At 47.7% G+C, this 18,868-nt stretch overlaps 7 protein-coding genes across 7 annotated transcripts; 4 read left to right on the top strand and 3 right to left on the bottom strand.

Moving 5' to 3' along the window:
* Window positions 1-98: 98 nt before the first annotated feature.
* On the bottom strand, window positions 99-1,591 carry N7474_011241 (uncharacterized protein; the record flags this gene model as incomplete). The annotated part of the gene is made up of 3 exons (XM_057202651.1): window positions 99-984; window positions 1,048-1,447; window positions 1,507-1,591. 3 exons carry the CDS (start codon window positions 1,589-1,591, stop codon window positions 99-101), a joined length of 1,371 nt encoding a protein of 456 aa, XP_057047935.1.
* Window positions 1,592-3,231: 1,640 nt separating this feature from the next.
* Window positions 3,232-3,477, top strand: N7474_011242 (uncharacterized protein; the record flags this gene model as incomplete). The annotated part of the gene is made up of 1 exon (XM_057202652.1): window positions 3,232-3,477. The coding sequence occupies one exon, from the start codon at window positions 3,232-3,234 to the stop codon at window positions 3,475-3,477; it is 246 nt and encodes an 81-aa protein (XP_057047936.1).
* Window positions 3,478-6,738: 3,261 nt separating this feature from the next.
* Window positions 6,739-8,981, top strand: N7474_011243 (uncharacterized protein; the record flags this gene model as incomplete). The annotated part of the gene is made up of 2 exons (XM_057202653.1): window positions 6,739-6,830; window positions 8,639-8,981. 2 exons carry the CDS (start codon window positions 6,739-6,741, stop codon window positions 8,979-8,981), a joined length of 435 nt encoding a protein of 144 aa, XP_057047937.1.
* A 1,008-nt stretch (window positions 8,982-9,989) lies between these two features.
* Window positions 9,990-11,137, top strand: N7474_011244 (uncharacterized protein; the record flags this gene model as incomplete). The annotated part of the gene is made up of 2 exons (XM_057202654.1): window positions 9,990-10,266; window positions 10,347-11,137. The coding sequence occupies 2 exons, from the start codon at window positions 9,990-9,992 to the stop codon at window positions 11,135-11,137; spliced, it is 1,068 nt and encodes a 355-aa protein (XP_057047938.1).
* A 270-nt stretch (window positions 11,138-11,407) lies between these two features.
* Window positions 11,408-12,409, top strand: N7474_011245 (uncharacterized protein; the record flags this gene model as incomplete). The annotated part of the gene is made up of 1 exon (XM_057202655.1): window positions 11,408-12,409. The coding sequence occupies one exon, from the start codon at window positions 11,408-11,410 to the stop codon at window positions 12,407-12,409; it is 1,002 nt and encodes a 333-aa protein (XP_057047939.1).
* Window positions 12,410-14,211: 1,802 nt separating this feature from the next.
* N7474_011246 (glycoside hydrolase family 11 protein) lies at window positions 14,212-14,896 on the bottom strand (the record flags this gene model as incomplete). Its single annotated transcript, XM_057202656.1, has 2 exons — window positions 14,212-14,617; window positions 14,667-14,896. 2 exons carry the CDS (start codon window positions 14,894-14,896, stop codon window positions 14,212-14,214), a joined length of 636 nt encoding a protein of 211 aa, XP_057047940.1.
* A 1,551-nt stretch (window positions 14,897-16,447) lies between these two features.
* N7474_011247 (putative amino acid permease) lies at window positions 16,448-18,346 on the bottom strand (the record flags this gene model as incomplete). The annotated part of the gene is made up of 5 exons (XM_057202657.1): window positions 16,448-16,906; window positions 16,974-17,323; window positions 17,411-17,988; window positions 18,046-18,116; window positions 18,197-18,346. The coding sequence occupies 5 exons, from the start codon at window positions 18,344-18,346 to the stop codon at window positions 16,448-16,450; spliced, it is 1,608 nt and encodes a 535-aa protein (XP_057047941.1).
* Between the last annotated feature and the right edge of the window lie 522 nt (window positions 18,347-18,868).

Below are 18,868 nucleotides of genomic sequence, written 5' to 3' on the forward strand. Positions count from 1 at the left end.
ACGGTGGTCGTGAAGCTACAGGATGTCTGCCATAATCGTCGTTTTTAAGTCAAAATTGAGTCGCCTTTATCTACCGATCAATATTCATGCTAGCGCAACTATATACGAGCGGATAGTTTTCCAATGGTTTCCTTAAGAGGGTAGTCATGCCGCTTTATCCGACTTCGGACCAGTTCACCATCTCGGGGAGAGATGCAACGTGCCTCAGTGGCTGGATTGTACTCCAGACCAGAGACCCTCTTGATTTCATCATCTGAGACTGCACGAGCGATGTGGCCATCAGCTCGCTTATAGACGGTCACTACCACGGCCCCTCCCAATCCTAGATTGTGCTGCAGTGCAACGTCTGCACCCTGAACCAGTCGATTATTTGCCCAGCCGCGGAGCTGCCATGTAAGTTCAGCACACTGTGCCAGTCCTGTTGCTCCAAGGGGATGGCCTTTAGAGATCAGCCCGCCCGATGGATTGATAACCGGACCGCCGCCGCCATAAGTGATATCACCCCGACGAACCATTTCATGTGCTTTTCCTGGCTCCGAAAATCCCAAGGAATCCAAAAGTAGAAGCTCATTGGTGGAGAAACAATCATGCAGCTCACAGACTTTGACATCCCTGGCCTCCACGCCTGCTTCTTGCATCGCAAGCTTAGCTGCCTGGCGGGACATGTTGAACCCCACTAGATCAATTGCGCTCCGGGAGTAAACTTCCGGCCCATCAGTCGTAAGATTTTGGCCGGCCATTAGAATAGCTTGTGATTTAAGGTGTGGCCGCGCATCCAGGAAGCGCTGCGACACAATAACCGCAGCTGCTGCTCCATCGCTCGTCGGGCTGCATTGAAGCTTGGTCAGAGGTCCGTATATACCACCGGAGTTAAGGATTTGCTCCAGTGAGTATGCTGTTCGGAATTGTGCGTATGGGTTGCGCTGCGAGTGCTCGTGCGATATACGGGCAATTTCGGCGAAGTCTTCTGCTTTGGCCCCAAACCTTCGCTTTGGGTTAGCATTAGGGATCAATTACAGACTGGGAGTACCTTGCCTCTGCATGTACTCTTGTCCTGCGTTTCCAAAGTACTGCGCATTGCGAGGGCTATTGTGCTTGCCGTAAGTGTCTTCCATCATCTTTGTGGAAGGACCCAAAGGGCTTGGGCGGTCATCCCACACGCTTTTGATGGAACCAGGGCGCATCTGTTCGAAACCAATTACCAAAACACAGTCCGCAAGGCCTCCTTTTACCATAGTGCGAGCCAAATGCAGGCCGGTTGAACCGGTGGCACAGGCATTGTTGGTGTTATAAATAGGGATACCTGTCATGCCGAATTGGTAGAAAATTCGCTGTCCACAAGTGGTGTCGCCATAACAGTAGCACGCGACACCCATTTGGACATCATCGTATGTAATGTGAGCATCCGTCAGAGCCTTGACTCCAGCCTCGTATCCCAGTTCGGGGTCTTGATTTAATCAGAGTCGTTCAAACATCACTCGATGAGAAAGAGTGATTTGGGCTTACATTCACGAATGCGGCGCGGTTTTAGGAACTGGGTCATACCCACTCCCAAAACGTACGCCGCGCCTGAAGTGCTTTGCGATGTCATCGTTGTTCCACTATCGAGAATCAATGTCCGAGAAATCTCGATGGCGTATATTGTGTAATTATAATTATTCCCCTTCCTGCCCCCCGACCCCGCCAACGGGCGCGTCCAAAAAGAAGTTACCGAATATCCGAGGCATCCGAGGCAAAATTGTAGGCCCCGCTTTATCCGCTCGCACTGCGACCAAAACGCCAACTTGGAGGGCAACGAGCGATGACAGGCTCAATGCAGCTTTTAATAGGCATGATTATTCACAATTCATAAAGCAATAAATCGGTGTGATGGCGAATACACTGATTCGTTGATCTGGGGTCTTGATCTCCGTGGGGTGACTCTATTCGTTACGGACCAGACCGCCTACTGGTTCATATATAGCTCCATCGAGGTAGAAGAAATGGTCCCCCAAAGATATGAGTTGTCCTTTCTGACAGTCAGGTTCTATCTCGACTTGATTGATTGCACTTCTGAAGCCACATATTGACTTCTACAGTAGTTCAGGTGAAGCTGTCAAAGATTAGATACCCTCACACCTGCTTTCCTCGCCGCATGCGTTGATATCAAATCCGTAAGGGATTGTGACAAGGCATAGTACGTTTATAACCCAGCCGCTTTAAACCTCTGTCTCACATCTTCCATTCCATGAGGATTAAATACTTGTTCAATTATTGACGACACAAACCCGGGAAACTGAGACTCTTGCCTCCCCTTTGCTTTCGACAATTCCACATACGTGAAAGCCAATGGCGGAACTGCCGCAAACCCGGTGCGGGGTTGCAAATTCTTGTCTCGACCAACTCACCTAACAATCAACGTTGGGCCCACAACGGGTGACGAGTTGCCGTCGGAGGACCGAAGACGGAGGCTGCAAGCCCGTTATACTGGGGTAGACAATGATAGTTCTTGGCATCTAAACCTAAGATTCAAGTTGTCGGATCGTTTTCAGTAGTGTGCCCTGTGAGAAATATTAATGATGGGACACAAGCCTACTCATGGACTGCATCCATAAATCGGTGACCTTTTTCTTTTGGTATCCCACAAACCTTTCACTTGAGCTCCACTCAATGGCCACTGCCGCATCTACAGTCACTACTGAGTCAAATATACTCGACCAAACACCCCCAGGAGCACGGAATGGCACCATGTCCAAGGACAGCTTTGAAGATTTTCATTTTTAGGCGACAAAGAGGGAAGAGTCGTCATCCGCTCTGCCCCTGCGTTCAAGACAAGCTAGAAGTTCTTGCCTATCGGAAACAGCACTTGGCGGCTGCGTTTCAGGGTTTTGCCAAGCAAGGTTTCGATGAGGGTGTAGCAGGCCACATTTAATTGAGAGATCCTTCTAATTCACGTCAGTTGCTTGCGAGCTTCGAGATATAAGAATGAGGAAATAACGACTGACCTAGGCGGCTTCTAGACTATTCCTGGATCAATCCCTTAAGCCTGCACTTCTCTGTGATTCGTGTCTCTGACAGCGTCCTTGTGAATGAGGGCGGTGAAGTCCAGCCAGGTGACGCCAGTATCCCATCAATGGCCCGGCTTCTTTGATTCATAGTGAAATCCGTAAAGCTCGCCCTGGCCTGAACGCCGCGTGCCATGCGTATTCCGTCCATGAAAAGGCATTCTCGTGTTTTGGCAGACCCATCGAAATGATCGACCAGGACGCACTACGCTTTTACAATGACCTTGCTGTCTACCTGCGAAACGGTGGAACCGTTGGATCGGTCGAGGAAGGAGCTCGAATTGCGAAGGCTCTTGGGCCAAAATGCCGCTGTGTCATCCTTCAGAACCGCGGCATGATCACTTGTGGCAAAACGGTGGATGAAGCCGCTTTTTTGTTCATTGCCCTTGATCGCTGCTGCAATGCCCAAAAGATGGCAAATTCAGTATCCTGACCAGGGTGGGAGGAAAAATATATCAACAAGGAGGAGGCCAAAATGACCCCCCAAAAAGAGCGGCAACTCAAGCAAAGTGTGGCTTGCGTTTCAACCATACTTTGACTAGGTGATCAAAGAGGACTCATGAGTGTTGGAATAGGTCATTTATGCAAGTATTGCGCTGAATTACAATATTGCCGGATTTCTTGTAACTGGCTATCTAAGAATGAGGACATAATCTTTTTTTCAACATCTTGAGCGTACAGAAAACGTTGATGAGTTGCAAGAATGAGATGTTAAATATTTATAACACTCAAAATCGCCGGAGGAGAGGGGTCGGCCCCATTCATAAATCCAAACAATAAATCCAAATCACGAGAAAATTCCTGAAATCTCTCACTTCGGACACCATCATCCTGTCCCTCTTGATCAAAGGCCAATTCTGAAAATGATTGGAAGTCAAGATTGATGTCGATAGGGCAACTCCCTTGAGCATCAACGTCGTGATTTTTCGAAGCAAAGTCAGCGATAATCCTTCACGAAAGTTGAGGGTCGCCCCTACCGATTTCAACGGGGATTCCATTTGCGTCCATCAATCGCCAAACAATTCTGGCTGGCGCCGAGACACCACAATTCGGTATGGCAAGCTCATCCAGGCATTACAAACACACCGTCAAAGGAGAACTCGCCTCTCGTCGTCGGGTGCTTTCCCAAATGGCAGGATTGTGGGCATGGATAGTGCATGCCACAGACACATCGTAACATCATATAGTTGGCACGGCGGAATTGTAGGCTGAGCGGCACGAAAGCACCAGGTGGGTAATATTGCGAGCCGCAGTAATGCAGCGCCCCCAAGAATCAGCAGAGCTACAGGTAGAATGAAGTCGTCCGCTGGAAATGAACGGGAGATGCAAGAGAAGATCAGGGCATTATATGTGGTCAAAAGGATAATAACATTTGGAGCAGCGACGGTACAAGTGTTTGACGATGCCGCCACCAGAGGTTCAAAATGTAGATCCTGTGGTAATTTTCGATACTAAACAGACAGCCGGCGATCGATGATACTGAGATATTTTCGAATAACACCACCAGTCGCTCCAACGACGTAGACTCGATCAATCACACTAGTCATCAGCTTTGAGAGCGAACACATCTGTTGGAAGGCGGAAATTGAATGTACTCGTGTTGGGATGAGATTGCCTTTTGTTGAAGTGCCAGGCAGTTGTGGCCAACATGAACTGTCCACAACTCGCTACTTCGAACAAATCCATGAAGTATCGCGAGACATGTGAACCTCGGAGTTGAATGGTGAACGGCCGACCAAAGTTAGACTTTGCAGTTTGTCACATATAAATGCGCTCAATACACCCTCCAACGGACTTACATATCCCCCAGGGCTTCCTGCAATAGCATCGTAATCCAGGTAGAGGCCGAGGTCATACACCATACGAAGTACATAGCCTGTATAAAGCCAACCTTTAGAGGGTTGTCAACGAGCGTTGAACGTACTTCCCAACATTAGCAACTCGGCAACAGTGGGTATGCTGGAGCAGACGAGAAGTGATCCATGATGTTGCCGATTCCGGTGGAGATCAAGTAGGTACATTGCAAGCTCAGAGGGTATTCCGATTCCGGCAATGATTGGTTGGCAGCCCAGATCGTACTCTCTTTGCTTCTGCAGCCCAGCGTCCGCTATCAATCTGTAGCGGTCAGGCTCCCATTTGGATTCGATGTCGGAGAGTTCGCGATTTCAATTGAGCTCCCTAATGCCAGACTGAAGAAGGCCCGTAAACACCAACGGTTCCGCAATTATCTCTCGATATAAAGGGTGTAAGGCCATATTCATCATCCTCAGAGCTGGAAGAATTTGATTCATTTACTGCATGATACATTATGCCAGACTTTGGCACTCCATGGTCCGACCAAATGTGTAGCTTCCGTTCTATTCCAAGGCTGTCACCAAAAGAGGAAACAGCGCCGAATATGGATGATACTCCGACGAGAATGAACAAGACGGCCCAGAATTGCTAGCTGATCCTTTGTGGTTTCCGACCAAAAGTGACGTCACTGATTACCCAGATCACCAGTTCAATGGGAGGAAAGATTATGGGCCAACGTTATCCTTATCGGGACATCCGCCACAAATTCAGACATACGGAAGCTACAGGGAGTCAGAGCGGATGTTGGACGACTATCTAAGAGAAAACTATAGTACGTTAATTACAAGAACGTGTGCACGAGGGGCCATGCTCTGCTATGATCAGGAAGCTACAGAACTTCTATGGCCCTTCCCAAGGACTATACAAACCCCCGCAGCAATCTTGATTAGGGGAGTGCGAAAGTGGTGACACCTGCACCATTCTTGGATGGACCTTAGGAGCAAGAGAAAGTCTGTTCTTGACTCTCTACTCTGTGTGACTGGGTTCTTGAGACTCTTGATGAAATATTCAAATGGCTTAGCCGGACTGCAAAAAGTTGCAAGAGTCAATCGGTACGCGGCCAGATCCAGGATATGGTGTCCCAGGAAGCTGAAATGAGCCACAGAGAGAGGGAACAGCCACTGGCAGCGTTGTTACTCCTTGGTTTGAAGTTGTTCTGGACCATGATGGTGCCGCCAGCCTCTTTCCTCGGCACCTGGAGGAGGACATCATCACCAACCAAGCTGACTGGGATCGTCAGTCAAGGCAACTGCTCTCGTGGCTCAATACCCTGGACAGCGAGGCCATTCACTTAGGCAGTGGACTGCTGCTGCCCGCAAAGACTTTAGATATTGTGTCTCAATATCTCAACCAGATTGTCCGCTCAAACGATTAAGAGATGGGCGATGGGGGTTATTATATGGACGGACTCCCTATCAAAGGTAGCTTCCTCTCATCGAACACTTTTCTCAGCAGTCCTTACCGGCGGCCGCATCAAACAGGTCGTCTTGCGCGCCGTGCTGTAGCCGGCACTGAAATGGTATTTGGCTTCTCAATCATACAGTCGCAGAGTCGGGGCATACCACAAGCACGGCTGAATACGATTCAAGCTAGACGACAAAATTGAGGTTATTCTGGGGCCAAAACAGTTCGAAAAGGATCTCTGGGAATTTTGGGGTCACAGACCCACCATTATCTTACTGGATACAGGGAACTTAGTGAGGGCTATCTCCTCTGACGTGGCAGTCTGCAGTCGAAAAGATATTCAGCATTTATTTGGCAAGCTTTTGGCTTTTGTTTGTATGCTCACGGGGTGAGCTGGTGGAATTTTGATCCCTCCCCCAAGGCGCAGGCTGCACTGATGGAGGTCTGGAAGACCATGCCGCGAGCATACGAGGAAGTCATCAATGGCGGACAAAACAAAGCAGTCCATTCTGCTCTACTCTGGCCTCTGTTTATATTTGGATCAGAACCTGGACTATTGAGTAGCTAGAAGCTTCGGGAGAATCCAAGCCTCTTTTGACTGAGGACAGAGACAAATAACCTACCACCTTTTAAAACTAGCCCAGAAGTGACCAGGAACTCAAAAAGAGCCGCTTTACTTCCAAGGGAGCTCATAAAGAAACTGGATGAGTGCAAAACTTGAAGGATGGCAGAGATTTGTACATGGAATTATTTGGGTGTGATTTCTCCATTATATGAATATGCGCCCACGGATGACAAAATTATTTCTTCTATCTTCAAGTGGACTTTTGGACTTGGCCTTGTGGCGAAGAAATGGGGCGTCTGTGATGGTCTACTTTAAGGCAACACCCACGGGGCCCAACAAGGGAAGATTACTGGGCTTCAGAATATTGCCCCCATTTTTTAACCAGTTTCTATGAGCTATCTTTACGAGCGATCTGTTTATCATCATTTTGGACCTGTATTTGAAAGTCAACGTAAAGGGGTATAACGAAGTGATTTCATTCTGGTTGTGTAGAGTCTAATTGCCCTTCCGCCCCAGATTCATACTTTGTGAACAACAGACCCACCTCTTAATTTGGGGCCAGCGTAGAATAAGCTCCAATACCGTTTCTCGGAAGCTGCACGTGGCTTCCATTACACTCAGCCCCCATACTGAGCCCCCAAAAAGGATGCGAAATCTATGTTTGTGATTAACTCAACAGACCTACAGAGTATGGACTGCCATACGCCCAATCTACGTAAAGCAAGACTCTAGACCAATGTCGTCTCGCCGGGTACTGAAAACAGCGGAAACTTCAAGCCGTAGATTGCGGATTTGCGCATTTTTCCATCTCAACATACCTTCAGAAGGGCCGATTATACCCAGCAAATTTTCTAAACTGTGTGCACCAAGCTAAATTCGGGCTTGTATGAAGGATCGTCTTAATTTCCGAGTAGCAAGTGTATACTGAGTAAATCTGTCGGTGCCCTACGGCATAGCTGCGCAGATCATTTCTACATACTAAGAAAATTGCTATTTTCATAACCCCTGGGTTTGACATTTTGCCGTTTAGTTAGCCTATAATATTTTCTCCTACTCTGTTGGTTTTGACTAGTGGGGTCTCTTTGGCCAGGATCAGGATTGCAGGGCTCTTGGGATACCCTTAGACATCATAATCATAATCAAAGGATCCTCACAAGTCGGCATCGGCAACTTTGAGCTACAGCAGCTGGTGTTGGCCCAGCTTCTGCTCACTTCCATCCGGTAGAGTTTGTAAGCTATATCAAAACAGTTAGTGGTCCTTTGAAGTTGATATATCAAATGAAATATGTCGGTACGTTAGAATGTTAGTGTATCTAATAGCGTTTCGGTCCATCATTTGTCTAGTTTCATTCCTTAAGCCTTGCCTCGCCCCCATCTCAGCAAATATCAAAACTTCTATTTTCGTTTCCCTACTCCACCCAAATATATGATCGAGAAATAGACCCCACGGGCCTTCAATGTGTCATCTGCCATTATTTTTGATCTATTATTGCTGATACCTACTTTACAATTTTACATACAGTGATTTTCCGTGAGACTGTTTCTCTACGGATTTCTGGTAATTTATTTGGCATAAAAGGGCACATCTCCCTCCACTATAGCTCCATATCTTGAGTCTTCCATCACATCCTTCTCTCTTCAGACTCCCGCGGTCCCCTTTGACTTCGGTCTATATACCAGAATCACAGTACTACCCACCTTGTCAAGTATTTACTCCTATCCATGCATCCATTCTTTTACAAAAGGACAAGCTAACAAGTTTGCTTATCAGAATGATGTTCGGAAAACTGTCCGTCTCCATTATGGGAGCCTATGCTCTTCTCGCGAATGCTGCAATTGTGGAGATGTATAGCGATCAGGACTGTCAGATTTCAGTAGGATCTCGGAATGTTTGGGACAACACTTGCGCCACTGGTGTGCCTGGATTCCAGTCATTCATGATCACCACCGCAGGAGGCAGTGATCAGTCGCTGACTACATATAGCCCCGATGCATGTGCACTCGCGTACATTGCATGCGTGGGCGCAGGATCAGTTGGTACCTGCTATCGTTCCTATGACAATGATGGTGGAAGCAATGCCCTGAGCTCCTCCACCGAATGCGGCATGGCTTAATGGACTGCGGCAGCAGGATCTACTACCATTGTGTGGTTGAACAATCATAACCAGGGGACTTGTTTTTTGTGAATTAATTTCCAAATTCAACACATGTATCCTAGAATCCTGTTTATGACAAAGTTATGTAGTTTATTGAGGCCCGATTTTGAGATCTGTCCACGATCTCAGCTCGACGAGAAATAACCAGATGCTTGCAAGGAACCATCCTCCCAGAAAAAAGAACAGGCTAATCATCTCTACTTTTTGCTAATATCAACCAGTAGCAGCCACAGCGTTGCAAAATGTACTTTCTTTCGATAACGTCAGGATGTTATTTAAACTTGCCGTGACTTGTTGCATGTTTTATGTGAGAGGAGCTGGTAAAACAAATTGATGAATCATGACAGGAAGAAGAAGACAGAATATAGCGTTGGTCCATCCAACAAGCGAGCTGGATTACTTGATTGGCCCAATCTTTAATACTGCCATCATCCCTACTGGTATAGATGCAAATAGATGTTCGAGAAACAATTTGCACTATTCAACCCTTTGAGGAACATGTAAGACGGTTGAACACACCATGGCGGTTGGCACAGGGATCTCAGCGGGGTTTGCTCAACGACAGAAACAACAAGAAGCCGAGATCGCGAGGGAAAGGAAAGGAGCAAAGTGAGTTATATTGACCGAATGATCTCCCCAAAGGGAAATGCTATCTACTTTTAGGACTCATTATATGGAACTCATTTTGCCTAAATTACCTGTGAAGCGCTTACTTTATATTCACGAAAGTTGGAATCTATCTCCTAGCGGATCCTTCAACAAAGCTGCGGTGCGGGGCGGGGGATGCGGGGAAACGGGCTTATTTCTTGACAATTTCCACCAGTGATAAGCTCAACGGAAAAACAGCACGAAGGGGGATATTAATCTGTCTTGATAAGTGTACTATCTCTCCCAAATTTATAAAACTTTGCAATTACCAAAAACAGCAAGTTCATTGCTGTCATTTAATTGTCACATAATACGACAATGCGTCTCTTACATTGTCAGTTGTTGACACTGCTGGTTGTAACGGCTAGGGTACAAGCTAGCATCTCACCCTCCCAGAGGCGAAACTTGGTGAGATCGTTCAATCCACACCGCAACGTCAGCTCATCAACAACACCTCTGCAAGTCGGAAATGGCGATTTCGCCTTTGGTGCCGATATCACCGGCTTGCAGACATTTTCGCACTTCGCCATAGAGAGTACATGGGCCTGGCACAACTTCAGCTTGCCAACTACCCCAGGGCAAACATTACCCTCCGGTATTTACTGCAGCAGCTTAGCAACACCTCACCCAGAATGCTGACAGCTACTGCTTGATGGCGCGCTATAGACTTCACAGGTTTAAATTGGTGGACGCATGATCGCCTCGTGAACTACGATATGCCGAATCCAGCAGAGGAAGATATTTCAAATTGGCTTATCGAAAATCCACAAAGATTAAGTGTCGCAAACATCGGTCTCTTTTTTGGGCGAGACAATGTGACAGAGGACCAGCTGGTAGAAAAGTCTCAAGATCTGGATCTTTGGGTAGGCAAAATCCATTCTACCTTCCGCTACAAGGGGTCGGAGGTGTCTGTGCAGGTCTGGTGTCATCCAACACTCCCTACTGTGGGCATAGAAATCAAGTCCGATCTTCTAAAAACCGAAAACTTGGGGGTGTTTTTTGACTTCCCTTACTCCGACACCAGCAAGTTCGACGCCCCATATGTGGGCGTGTGGAACGACACTTTGCATAACAACGTCAAACTACACTCTAACCCCAGCACGGCTTCCTTCGAGCATGTTATTGACAGCAATATCAATCAGATTATGGCTAAATGGAATTCGGGGGCTTCCGTTTCCGGCCCTCTTCCGGGCTCAAACAAGTTCGTTCTCAACTCCTCCAATTCCGATACTCTGCGGCTCGTGGTTGCCTTTGACGCCACAGCCAACTCTCAAGATAACCTCCCAACGTATGACAATATTGTCGCAGCGTCCAAAGAGTGGTGGACTGACTATTGGGTATCCGGTGCATTTGTTGACCTCTCAGCAACTAAGAATGCCAATGCAACAGAGCTTCAGCGTCGTATTATCCTATCGCAGTATCTTGTCGCCGTAAATGAAGCGTCGCATAACCCTCCACAAGGTTAGTGTCAGTCCCCTGTATCCGGTGCTTTAGAAAAGAGGTATTTTCAAGTATATAGGTTAACTTTATTTTATAGAGTCAGGTATGGGGCCCCTACAGATGCACTGCCTATAGTCGTGGCACTTACAAAGCCTCATATAGGATTGGTAAATAACGGATGGTACGGCAAGTTTCACGTAAGTTCGGTTGCTGCCAGTCACAAAGAGCGGCTCGGACCGCGCTCCTCTCCTGCCAGGAAACCTTGAAACACTTGACTGATGGCAGAAAAGCTCGAAATGTTCCTGTGGCATTGCCTACACTTCGCCCGATGGGGTCACTATGGCCTCCTTTCCCGGAGTGTCCCCAACACATACCAGCGATTCCTTCAATCCAGCATCGACCGGGCTACTGCACAGGGTTATGCAGGCGCACGCTGGGGTAAGATGACGGATACTACTGGCCGCAGCGCCCCTGGTGAAATCAATGCTCTTCTCATCTGGCAGCAGCCTCATGTCATGCACTTTGCCGAGTACGTTTATCGAGCGTTTCCAAATGAGAATACATTGCGAGAGTGGGATGAAGTCCTGACAGCTACGGCCAATTTCATGGCATCGTATGCGTGGTGGAACACGACTACGCAGGTTTATGACCTTGGCCCTCCTCTGTATCCAGTCAGCGAGAACACAAATCCCAACTCTACAATCAACCCGACATTTGAGCTAGCATACTGGCGCTTTGGTTTAAATGTTGCTATTCAGTGGAAGGAGCGCCAAGACCTCCCAATTCCGAACGACTGGATCACTGTTCGGGATAATCTCGCACCGCTTCCTGTCATTGACAATGCCTATGCGGTCTACGAGGGCATTCCGGATATGTGGAAGCCTGGGACCGCCACCTTACAGGACCATCCAGCCATGATTGGCATCTACGGCCTACTTCCTCCTCCATTGACCGGTCCCCCTCTCAACTTAACCACAATGCACAATACAGCTCAGCTCATCCGGAAACGATGGGACTTTGGGGACTCGTACGGCTGGGACTTTAGCATGTTGGCAATGAACAGCCTCCGCCTGGGCGACGTAGATCAGGCTATTGCCTATCTCCTCGATGCCTACTACGTCTTTGACGATGCAGGCTACCCTGAGGGCGGCAGTCGAGTCCCCACCCCTTATATGCCTGACGCCGGTGGTTTGTTGCTCGCAACCGCCATGATGGCGGGCGGCTGGGATGATGATGAAGGCTCACATTTCCCTACAGACTGGAATGTAAGAGTGGAGGGCTTTACTCCGAGCCTATGAGTCTGGAAGATCATGTATTTCTGGCCGTATCCAACCCAGAAGCTTTTCTAAACATAGCTTATGTTGTCGAAACAAGCACTCAACCTAAAGAAAGCAGTCCACGAGAGACAGCCTAGACATTTTATATCCTACCAGAGCCAGTATTTGGCATTTTCTAAAATAAGACACTTAGGCCAAAGCTTATCCATGGTTGCTTCGTGCTTCTAAGCCGCATGACCAAAATAAAAATACTCCATCTTTTTTAACTTAAAGAAGATTATAGAGTCAATTATATGCTACTTGTCTTGTCCCTATTCACTAGATATAGTCTAGAAGGACGGGAAGGGCTCGCCTTCATTATAGGATGTTTGGACTGCTTCTCATCATATTTGAAAATCGTAGAGGTCGCAACAATTTCACAGTTACTTAATATTACACAGTTATATAGCATTACATAGTGCACCGCCACAGCACAGAATAGAGAAGGATACGAGAAAGTTCTCTCCAGAAGTAATGTAATATTTTGATTTTGTTCCATACTATACTTGTACAGCAAATCTTCTAGTTAATGACAGGCTCTCGTGGCCATGTTTACATTTTGACCGAAATAAATAGGCCGTGTTCAAAAGTTGACATTAGAGATCTAAGACAGTTTGGTGTCTCCATGGGGTGAGAATTTCACCCACAACAACTCCTGCATATTTACATCTACCCGATGTCCAAAAACCCTGAACTTGGCACTCAATAATTTGCACCCCATAAAACTATAAAATTTTTTGGGGTTCAAGAACTTGTTAATGCCTTCAATAGACAAACGTGGCTTTTCTTTTCTTTCTTTTGCGACAGAAAGGATATTAACCTAAACTTATGGCTTAATCCCCAGAGTGCACATCTAAGCATGTTTAAACCATGTCCAAATTGGGAAGCGACGTGAAAAACAAAGAAATCTTCCTTTTTCATCCAAAATCAGAAGACAATACGTTCAGAAGTACTCGCACTCAAAAGTCGGCAGTGTATAGCCGACTTGGAAGCTAGTAGTGTGAATGACATCGCTCACCATAGTTGTGCGTTCGGAAGCACCCTCAGACTAGCTCCAAATTGCTCAGGCGCGTCACATCAGACAATTTTAATGCCGCGTTAACCCGTCTTCATCTTTATAGTTTTGACCACTTTCTCTTAATCACTCTCTCTTCATCCTCCTCTTTTAATCACTCTAAGTTCTCCACTTAATTTACTTATTTTTTATGTCCTAACAGCAGTCATATACTTACCGTAAATGGTGGATACCGTCTTTTTAACGTGATCACAGAAATGATACCTTGGTAGCTACAAAATGAGGGTGGTGAAACGATAAGAATGGTGAAGGGAGAATGTTAACTACGATGTGCCCCCATTTCGTTCAGTAATTAGAAAATGTAAATTAGGATAGGGGTAAAAAGTGGGCTGGTCTATGGAATAAGGCGATCTCTAATCAAATATAGGGTGGATACTATTATAAAGCACTTCAAAATTGGAGAAAATGAGTGTTAATTGTCTGTGCGAGTTAAAAACGCAGCCGCCTACAGCAACACACCCACAAAATCTTGTTGCAGGCTATGTGGCAATATGTTGTCGGGGGATAGAGTAAGCAGCGAGAAAAAGCAAGAGGGAGAAAACAAGAGTTAGGTTGTCTGTGCGAGTTGAAAACGCAGCCGCCGAGAGCTCCGCCCCGCCACACCATATACGATCTCGACATCTGAAACCGCCAAACCCCCAGTCCAATCATCACACCACCTGAAAGAGAGCTCGGCTTTCAGATTTTCGACTACTAAGTCACTCATCTCTTAAGAAGAGATCGTGACACTGGCGCTGCCAGCACCACTCCATGCCTCCACCGCCATGACCTGAAAATTGAAGTTGCTGTTGGCGAACCCATGCTGCGCCCAGAAGTTGAAATGGTTGGCAACAGTCACCGTTCCAGACGTGCGCTTGCTCTGTCGAACGGAGAAGTACTGCGTGAACGTGCTCGTTCCCGTGATTGATGGCTGGTTGGTCCGAGTGTCGGTGCAGACTTGGTAGGTGCTTCCATCAGAGGACACGGTACCGAGGCTTGTGGCCGAGCTGCAAGGGTTGTAAGTGCCGTAGTCCTCGACGATGTAGTATTCAGCCTGAGGAGAGTTGATCCAGCCGTACACAGCGAGGTAGGAGCCAGAGCTAGCGGCGTTGTAGGAGGCAGAGTAGGTGATAGACCTGATTAACGTTAGATCCTAGACTTATGTTAAAGGATATAGTCACCCACTTAGAGGAACCAGTACTCCAGCCCAAACCAACAACGAAATCGTTGCTAACTCCATCCTCCCAGTACATGGAAAATGTTCCGGCACCCTCGTTGTAGGTGAAGTCACCAAGGTTACCGTTGTAGTTCTGGACGTAGTTAATACCAGCACTTCGCGGCACTAGAACAGGTTCGGTGGCAGGGGCAGCGAGTGCAGTGGCCAACAGGCCTGTGAAAGCTGCAGTGACCTTCATGATGATGGAAGAGAATTAAATGCTTGTGAATGGATGTGTGTAACTGGAAGAGAAGCCTGGGCCGGTCAATATTGCGAGACCGTTCTACCTCTATTTATATTCTGCGAAAATAACTATTTATCCTTTTTCCCTACATGACGGAGCGTTTCGTATATGTGCATTTTGCCGCGTGACCTTGGGTGGTTGAACGTGTGGAGCCTGAGCCTGTTTCCAGGGACAGCTCTATAGTTCTGGGGTTCCGGTGTAGCTACCGGTCTGGGCACTGCAGTTGGCTAAAAGGACTGCAGTTGGCTAAAAAGACTGTAGTTGGCTAAAAGGACTGCAGTTGGCTAAAAGGACTGCAGTTGGCTAAAAGAACTGCAGGTGGGTAACAGTTGGGTAAAAGTGTGGAGGCGGGGAAGTGGGGATTCTTCACGGGTTCCCCAGAAATTTTGCCAGCTCAAAGTCATGCTCATAATTATGTACTCGCTGATCGACTGAATGAACACAGTTCCTCGTTCACGCAACACGTAAACACTTTGCGTCTAGTAACTTTGTCCGACACAATAGTCTCTTCGTCGGTCCCGGTCGCTTTAATGATGGCCGGCAATTCAACGTAGAGCGGTGAAAGCCAATAACTAGCACCCGTCCGAGTTCCTGATTCCAAAGAATATTTCTCCCACCAAAGATCTTCGTGAAAAATCCCTAAAGCGTCGATTTCCTTATTCGATGTCCTAATCCCTCGGCGCAGCCGCCGCGTCAGTTCCATCATTGTTGTAATCTCGCCTCCCTAGCCCATAACTAGCATGTGGCATATCTCACTAGCGCCGTGAAGAAAATGAATTTTTGCTAGGTCGATTGTACTATGGAAGACAGGCATAGCAGACCCTTGAGCTTTTCGTAGGATTTCGTATACCTACGCCTCGTGGGAGACTTCTTTTCATAGCCCCGACTTAGTTGTTTTCCCGACAATAGTATAGCCATATGCGGAACAAGTTTAAATGGCGCACTATATGGCTAGTAGCTTCTAAGGGGCGTGCGTCGGTCAATGTTTTTGTCTAGTTGTACTTTTAGTAAACGCACTAAATCCTCTATAGTGATTAGATGTACGAGGCCATCTTAACCTCGACGATAGGGATTCATATTCAGACAAAAGCCGTCTCCAATACCTCCATTCCGTAGCCCGAGTAAACGTCGCTAGGTACAAAATTGCGCGTCGTGGCTACCGGACTGGCTGCCTTGATTATTCCTAGTCTCATTGACAAGCCACTCGTGAAATAGCCGGGGACGTGTCTTGGCTGAAGCCTAAAACCCCGCCCCGGAGCTGGATTCGAGTTGGGGCCCGAAGAGTTTGATGACTGCATACAGTGTCAGTCTTCCGTGGGCGCATAGCTGCCTTGAGATCTTGTCGGATTGCTACGATAACGCGCAATTAATCATCTAAGGGATGGGAGCCTCAGACAATCAGACGTCAGGATCTCAACAGCTACAACATCAGGTATTATATCAAGCTGCTGGGCTAAATTATGATCTGAGAATGGGTATGTGGAAAGATATCTCGGCCATAGGTGGTCAAGAAGTGTTGTCCTTGTCCTCTGAGTGCGGTAGATACTTCGTTGGCCCTATATACTTCTTCCTCGCCCGGAAAACCCAGTCTATAAGGAGCAATACGCATATGCCGAGGAAAACAGGCCCAGACCAATTCATATTCGCGGCGGTGACTGGGATCTGCGTCGGAAAGGGCACAAAAATGCAGACGAAGATACCAAAGACGAGGGAGTAAATGTTAATCATCATGCCATGGCGGCCTAGAGACCAAGGCCCAAATCGGATCGGCCCGCGGTCAGTGTCCATCCGCCGCATGATCATCATGGCAATTGGAATAAGATATGACACGTAAAGGGAGCTGGTGGAAAGTGCAAGAATGGCACTGAGCGCTGTCTCTGACGCGGCGTTGATGACGGAAAGAATGACAACGGCAGAGCAGACGAATACAATAGCACGTTTGGGTACGCGGTGCTGGCGGTCGACCTGATTTTACTGTTAGCAATGTGGCCCAAAAGTAAATTAGTTAAATAGAGATCGAGGAAGAACCAACATGAGCAAAATAGGCTGAGAACGGCAGTCCCCCATCGCGGGCAAAGGCCCAAGTGAGTCGTGAGACGGATGCAACCACACCAAGGTTAGATACCATGCCAATGAGAGTGATCGCTGTTTGCATGGCGGTGGTTGCTCCAACGGATCTGGTGGCCTGCTCAAATATTCCGATTATGGGGTAGATGTACGGGGGGTTTAAGGCTTCGTCGACGCTGCCAATGCAGAAAAGAACGATGAGGAGGAAGACAAAAGCCATTAAGCCATTTATGGCGATGGTCTGAACCAAGATACGTGGGATGACGACTGCCGGGTTTTTCACTTCCTCACTCATATGAATGGCACCGTCAAAACCTAGCGGAGTGCAGCGATACGACGGTCAGCCATCTTAGCTTGCGCAACAAGACGGATAACTTTGGTTGGTTTGCAGGGTTCACTTACCGATGAAGCAATAGGTGACGGTCAACATTCCTAGACACCAGGCAACGCCAGGTGACTGCCATCCTTGCTCCGTCGTCAGCAACTCCGTGAAGACAAATTCCGAGGTGCTACGACGAGCGAGAAGGAGCATCGGGATGACAATAGCGATAAAGAATGTGATGTGCATGATACCTCCGAGCATCTGCAGAGCGGGCATGGCCTTGATCCCGTAGATGTTAACGAAGGTGGAGAAGACAACGATAGCCCACATAATGAGCGTCCCATGCCATTGTTGAGGCACATAGCTCGAATTGTTCAGCATAACCATTCCCTGAATCTGCGTTGCTATCAGGTAGCAAATACTTGCCACTGCTGTTTGCCATCCGAAAACGGTGATCCACCCCTGCATCCAAGTACTGAATGCTCGAATCCGCGGGGGTGCCAGTAAAGCCGTCCAGTGGTACTGTGCTCCCGCCAGCGGACACATGGACGCCAGCTCGGCCAGCGATAGCGCCATCGCCATCGTCCCGGTTATTGACAACACCATGCCCCAGACAAGGCCAGCCGGCCCACCGTTAACAAGTCCCTCCTCAAACGAACTGGAGCGATAGTCAGCTCGCGCGGTGAGAACGACAAACTTCGGCGTGGGTGCTCACTTAGCAATGGATTCCCATGAGGAGAGCAAAGTGACCGACAGGGAGAGGATCGATAGTGATCCAAAACTTCTCTAGAGTCGCACATCTTGTCAGTCAAAGCGTATAATTCCCTCCCTCTAATATTGATCGTCGGCGGGGCAAGAAACAATACCTCCAAATGCTTCCTACTGGACCTGGATGTGGAAACCCCGCCATGAAAACTCCCATTAGAGCCTGTACGGCTGTGTGATTGATGTTCAAAGACGTTGAGGTTGGTAGAGGACTTGACGCCCAGGCGTTGCATTTCAACTTCGCTCGACATGGCGTAGTTAGAGCTTCTCAGCCCGAGGCCATGTAAATCGGAACGTCACTTCCAAAGGCCACCGTTTTCTGTCTTGGAAGCCAGAGTGCAGCCCAGCGTAAATATTTCCTCTCTTCTACACCACTCCGCTCCAGGCGCCAATATATGCGGACAAAAAAAGCCTTTTGACTGGGGGATAAAAGAGCTTTGCAATCCTCTGAGTTTGGTGCGGCGGCATCGTGTCAGACCCAAGGCACGAGCTCTTGACTATTTGGGCGGTGGCTCAATAAGATAAGGAATATCAGGCACAGAGATGACTTGGTCTCTTTCTGATTCGCTGAAATTTCATGGGTGTTAAGCGCCACTTCCGATTAGTATTTAACGATATACGATGATTTGATGAATCTCAGGTCTAGATACCCCGGGGGGGGTCCCACTCATGCCGACATTTACACGTATTCCACTGATTCTAGCAGTGAATACGAACATACCTTGCCATTATAAGCTTACCAATTCAATGAATACTGATAGATTGGGCGTGGA

Source organism: Penicillium riverlandense (genome assembly GCF_028828495.1).
Source record: "Penicillium riverlandense strain IBT 135883 chromosome Unknown utg000011l_segment0_segment0, whole genome shotgun sequence".
NCBI lineage: Eukaryota > Fungi > Ascomycota > Eurotiomycetes > Eurotiales > Aspergillaceae > Penicillium > Penicillium riverlandense.